This window comes from Triticum aestivum, chromosome 3D (assembly GCF_018294505.1).
Source record: "Triticum aestivum cultivar Chinese Spring chromosome 3D, IWGSC CS RefSeq v2.1, whole genome shotgun sequence".
Classification (NCBI taxonomy): domain Eukaryota; kingdom Viridiplantae; phylum Streptophyta; class Magnoliopsida; order Poales; family Poaceae; genus Triticum; species Triticum aestivum.
This window is the reverse complement of record NC_057802.1, coordinates 105,646,286-105,652,285: the sequence shown is the minus strand read 5'-3', so window position 1 is coordinate 105,652,285 and position 6,000 is coordinate 105,646,286. Positions and strand designations below refer to the sequence as shown.

At 48.2% G+C, this 6,000-nt stretch overlaps 1 protein-coding gene across 1 annotated transcript in view; it reads right to left on the bottom strand.

Moving 5' to 3' along the window:
• Positions 1 to 1,912: 1,912 nt before the first annotated feature.
• LOC123076182 (probable RNA-dependent RNA polymerase 3) overlaps positions 1,913 to 6,000 on the bottom strand; it is a 31,431-nt gene continuing 27,343 nt past the window's right edge. Inside the window, exons 19-26 of the mRNA XM_044498567.1 lie at positions 5,468 to 5,650; positions 5,216 to 5,304; positions 4,971 to 5,144; positions 4,202 to 4,253; positions 3,975 to 4,157; positions 2,482 to 2,664; positions 2,230 to 2,318; positions 1,913 to 2,158 (exon numbers count right to left, since the gene is read on the bottom strand). Coding sequence (XP_044354502.1) covers positions 1,913 to 2,158; positions 2,230 to 2,318; positions 2,482 to 2,664; positions 3,975 to 4,157; positions 4,202 to 4,253; positions 4,971 to 5,144; positions 5,216 to 5,304; positions 5,468 to 5,650 — 1,199 coding nt within the window. The remainder of the gene's footprint in view (positions 2,159 to 2,229; positions 2,319 to 2,481; positions 2,665 to 3,974; positions 4,158 to 4,201; positions 4,254 to 4,970; positions 5,145 to 5,215; positions 5,305 to 5,467; positions 5,651 to 6,000) is intronic.

Sequence of the window (6,000 nt, the reverse complement as noted above, 5' to 3'; positions counted from 1 at the left end):
TATTCGAGAAAAAAAAGCTTGGGTGTTTAGACAGACAGCCTGATGTATAAGAACTAGAAACATCCACAATTCTAAAAACATTTTTTGAAATTTTAAACAAGGTTTCTTTGAGAAATGTGAATACCTTTTGAAATGGGCACAATTTTTCAAACACGAGAACATTCTTTTTACATTCTGAACATATTTTTTGAAAAACACGAACATTAAAAAACATAGATTTTAAATTCGTGGACGAAATTTGATACTGGCAACATTTTTTGACAAGTGCGATTTTTTTTTGAAATTCCCAAAATATTCTGAATACGCAAACAGTTTCTGAGTTTGTGAGATTTTTTTTAAAATGGAAACATTTCTTAACATCCTGAATACTTTCTGAAAACAAGAACATTTTATAAATTCTCGGACAAATTTAAAAATAGGAACATTTTCTGAATTTATATATGCCTAATATTTGAACAGGCGTGTATACAGACACATCAAGGCCATATATCTTTGCATCAAGAGAAAAAGTACAACAACAATGGACGCGTTACACACGAGCTAGAAATATGTTCTGTTCGTCTTAAGAGCATCTACAGCCGAGCACCCCCAAACCCCTCTCAAACGTCCGGGCGGACGGCCCGGTCAGTGATCGGTCAAAAAAAGAAAACGACCCAAATGGGCACCTCAAACAGGCCTCAAACGCCCACCAGCATTCCTCATATCCAGCCCAAATATGGGGCAGTTATGGGGAGGCCCGGGCGCGACCGAGCACATCCACCACATTAGACCGATGATGGGGAAAACACCCGGAAACCTGACAGTCTGACGGCTGTCTCCTCCGGTGGGGAGTGAACGATCCGTGGCGCCGCTCCGGCTCGCCGCCTGAGGGCCAAAGTTCGGCTATGTAAGCCGGACGGCGTCCACAGCCCTAGCCACATCCACTTCCACCCTCTTGACGCCACCAGCCTGAGCTCATCCATCTTTCTCCCTCTCCGCCGCACTCTTCAAATGTCGGCCACTTGCCGTCTGCTAGCACAATCAAGTAGCGATGCCACCACCATGACAGGTGAGCTATCTAACTCCAGAGCGCCGACTGCACCTCCTTGAGCAAATCCGGACAAGGCGCGAAGCCCGGATCACCGCGGGGCTACCATCGGACGCGGTGGATCCGTAAGAGGAGTTCGAGGAGGAGGAGGTGGTGGTGATGGAGGTCAACACGGACACAGAGCAGGAGGACGCAGGGGACGCGGACCTGTGGGCGGAGCAACAGGCAATCCTCGATTCCCTCCAGTCGGAGGCAGAGGCCAACTGCCATATCATCCAGGCGGTGCAGGAAACGGACATCGACGAGATGCTTGTCTACATGGATGAGGAAGAGGAGCCGGCGCCCGACACAAAGATAGTGGACATCTTTGACGAGGACGATGCGTAGTTTAGATTAGTGTGGGTGACGGTGTTGGACCAGGAGAGCATCGCATTGATAATGGTGCCATGTCTGTGTCATTACCTTGGGGTTGATTACATTTGAGCGCACTGTAATAGGTAAACACCGCAACCACTATCAATGAGGGTGAGAAAAAGTATAAGCTCATACACGGATTAGATGCCATGTTCAAATAAAGAATGTAGACCAATAGAGCGTCTTGAGCCATACATATTATACTAGAAACATATACTCTCTGTCCCATAATATAAAAGCATGAAGGGAGTAATTTTTTTTTTCATGCATGGTCATATGTGCTAGTAATCATGTAAATGAAAGAGTTTTCCAGAAACTCAGAATATGCATAAAAGCTCTACAAAAGGACGATAGTGATCAATACGCAGGTAGTATCAACAATTTAGCACGTAGACCCCCTCACGGGTACTAGATCGCTAGCAAGGGCGGCATAACACGCTTGTGACTGAAAACCGCGGAGCTCACGTGACCTCAACGGTTCTTCTTGAAAGCGTCCCGGAGGACGGATTGCGAGCAGAGCACCGTCTCCCCGCCACGCTTTATTGCGTGGAGATGGCACAGTGCGCGGCCGGCGACCTTCCACGCAAAGCCGCACAATGTAGCCTTGTTCTGACTCTGCGCGTACTCATAGACGATCTGGTAGATGGCACAGGCCTCGCCGAACACCTCGTTGTAGTTCCTCAGGCTATCGTCGAACTCCTCGGCGTCGTACAGCATCTGTAAGGGTAACCGGGTTAGAGTTTTTCACGGGAGCCAATCTCTGCATATTGACTACGCAGGATGCTTACCCGCCTGTACTTCTGGTAAAGCGGGAGGATATCTGGTGCTACGGGAGCACCTAATCTTAGATGCTCCAGGAGCTTTTCAACCTTTAGATCTGAGATCCGAAGGCCAAGGAGAGAGCTCAGGCTTTTATTCAGAAAACACTCCCAGAAATTTGTTATTGCAAATCGGGTCCAGCGCATCTGTAGATGACCGTTGGATTTCAGATCCAATGGCCGAGAAGCTCTTGTAGCACCTAAACTTAGGTGCTCCCGTACCACCTGATATTTTCCCCTGGTAAAGCTTCGTAAACCCCACGTCTCTCTCTTCTTTGCTGCACTTCTTATCGTAGAGGGATGTGCTCTCTCCTCGATATTCGTCGTAAAGCCTTTTCCACTGCTCCTTGCGCTCTTTGGTTACCCCCACGGCCACCTCTGTAAAGCGCGCCACGGGCGATATATCTGAAAAACATAATGGATATGGGAAACATATCAAGGGTAGGCACAGTCATGATTGTGTGCATCACGATGATGCAGAGACCGTGGCAGCGTGAACCCCTATGCAGCAAAAATAAAAAGATAAGCAGAGTCTGAAAAGATGGATTCGTGTATGCCACACCCAATCAATGTCATGATAGCAGAGTCTACAGAAAACAACTTAACCTATTGTAACAGAGTGTATACAGAAGTAATTAGAAATACGTGTACACATATGTCTCTGTTAGAGTTGTGTCGAATATGATGTACAAGGTAGGTTACAGTTGGACTTGTAGTAGTATTGTGTTTAGATAGAATATGGAGTCGTGCCTCTCATATATAGTGGGGTAGACACACGATGTAACCTATGCCAACATAATAGCACCGGAACGCAGGGGAAGCCAGCGACTTGTGCCGGTGTCCAGGGTGATCGGGTGCGGTATTGTAGGGGTGTCATGGGGAGGAGCGCCCATAGTCAGGCCCCGGGGATGTAGCCATATCGATGAACCTCGTTAACAAATCTCGGTGTTGTGCTCGTGTGATTGCTTGGTCCTCGGATGATCGACGGTATGCCTCGGATTAATTCTAACAAGTGGTATCAGAGCTAAGTTATTTGGAGGCCGCAGTTGTGTCGATCTAGAGGAGACGAAGCTGGTTTGCTGTTTATTTCGTCACGGTGGCGAACGGATTAGCGGATGAAAGCCTCGGTTGATAAGCAATCGGAATCATCCGAATGCGTCGGCGGCGGCGAGTTGCAAAGGGCGTCGGAACAACAGAAGGCTCCTATGACGCATGCACGTGGGATGTGCGGCGATCGATCTGATGGATCAATCGGGTGAGCATCAGGCGGTGCGCATAGGTGCTGGTGGGATCGATGGCGTCTGGCGGCTGGTGCGTGTAGCAGTGGAAGCCTAGGCGAGGCTCATGGCGGTGCGGCCCATGTGGGTCGAACTCCTCGGCGTCGTACAGCATCTGTAAGGGTAACCGGGTTAGAGTTTTTCACGGGAGCCAATCTCTGCATATTGACTACGCAGGATGCTTGCCCGCCTGTACTTCTGGTAAAGCGGGAGGATATCTGGTGCTACGGGAGCACCTAATCTTAGATGCTCCAGGAGCTTTTCAACCTTTAGATCTGAGATCCGAAGGCCAAGGAGAGAGCTCAGGCTTTTATTCAGAAAACACTCCCAGAAATTTGTTATTGCAAATCGGGTCCAGCGCATCTGTAGATGACCGTTGGATTTCAGATCCAATGGCCGAGAAGCTCTTGTAGCACCTAAACTTAGGTGCTCCCGTACCACCTGATATTTTCCCCTGGTAAAGCTTCGTAAACCCCACGTCTCTCTCTTCTTTGCTGCACTTCTTATCGTAGAGGGATGTGCTCTCTCCTCGATATTCGTCGTAAAGCCTTTTCCACTGCTCCTTGCGCTCTTTGGTTACCCCCACGGCCACCTCTGTAAAGCGCTCCACGGGCGATATATCTGAAAAACATAATGGATATGGGAAACATATCAAGGGTAGGCACAGTCATGATTGTGTGCATCACGATGATGCAGAGACCGTGGCAGCGTGAACCCCTATGCAGCAAAAATAAAAAGATAAGCAGAGTCTGAAAAGATGGATTCGTGTATGCCACACCCAATCAATGTCATGATAGCAGAGTCTACAGAAAACAACTTAACCTATTGTAACAGAGTGTATACAGAAGTAATTAGAAATACGTGTACACATATGTCTCTGTTAGAGTTGTGTCGAATATGATGTACAAGGTAGGTTACAGTTGGACTTGTAGTAGTATTGTGTTTAGATAGAATATGGAGTCGTGCCTCTCATATATAGTGGGGTAGACACACGATGTAACCTATGCCAACATAATAGCACCGGAACGCAGGGGAAGCCAGCGACTTGTGCCGGTGTCCAGGGTGATCGGGTGCGGTATTGTAGCGGTGTCATGGGGAGGAGCGCCCATAGTCAGGCCCCGGGGATGTAGCCATATCGATGAACCTCGTTAACAAATCTCGGTGTTTTGCTCGTGTGATTGCTTGGTCCTCGGATGATCAACGGTACGCCTCGGATTAATTCTAACAAGTGGTATCAGAGCTAAGTTATTTGGAGGCCGCAGTTCTGTCGATCTAGAGGAGACGAAGCTGGTTTGCTGTTTATTTCGTCACGGTGGCGAACGGATTAGCGGATGAAAGCCTCGGTTGATAAGCAATCGGAATCATCCGAATGCGTCGGCGGCGGCGAGTTGCAAAGGGCGTCGGAACAACAGAAGGCTCCTATGACGCATGCACGTGGGATGTGCGGCGATCGATCTGATGGATCAATCGGGTGAGCATCAGGCGGTGCGCATAGGTGATGGTGGGATCGATTGCGTCCGGCGGCTGGTGCGTGTAGCAGTGGAAGCCTAGGCAAGGCTCATGGCGGTGCGGCCCATGTGGGTCGAACTCCTCGGCGTCGTACAGCATCTGTAAGGGTAACCGGTTTAGAGTTTTTCACGGGAGCCAATCTCTGCATATTGACTACGCAGGATGCTTACCCGCCTGTACTTCTGGTAAAGCGGGAAGATATCTGGTGCTACGGGAGCACCTAATCTTAGATGCTCCAGGAGCTTTTCAACCTTTAGATCTGAGATCCGAAGGCCAAGGAGAGAGCTCAGGCTTTTATTCAGAAAACACTCCCAGAAATTTGTTATTGCAAATCGGGTCCAGCGCATCTGTAGATGACCGTTGGATTTCAGATCCAATGGCCGAGAAGCTCTTGTAGCACCTAAACTTAGGTGCTCCCGTACCACCTGATATTTTCCCCTGGTAAAGCTTCGTAAACCCCACGTCTCTCTCTTCTTTGCTGCACTTCTTATCGTAGAGGGATGTGCTCTCTCCTCGATATTCGTCGTAAAGCCTTTTCCACTGCTCCTTGCGCTCTTTGGTTACCCCCACGGCCACCTCTGTAAAGCGCGCCACGGGCGATATATCTGAAAAACATAATGGATATGGGAAACATATCAAGGGTAGGCACATTCATGATTGTGTGCATCACGATGATGCAGAGACCGTGGCAGCGTGAACCCCTATGCAGCAAAAATAAAAAGATAAGCAGAGTCTGAAAAGATGGATTCGTGTATGCCACACCCAATCAATGTCATGATAGCAGAGTCTACAGAAAACAACTTAACCTATTGTAACAGAGTGTATACAGAAGTAATTAGAAATACGTGTACACATATGTCTCTGTTAGAGTTGTGTCGAATATGATGTACAAGGTAGGTTACAGTTGGACTTGTAGTAGTATTGTGTTTAGATAGAATATGGAGTCGTGCCTCTC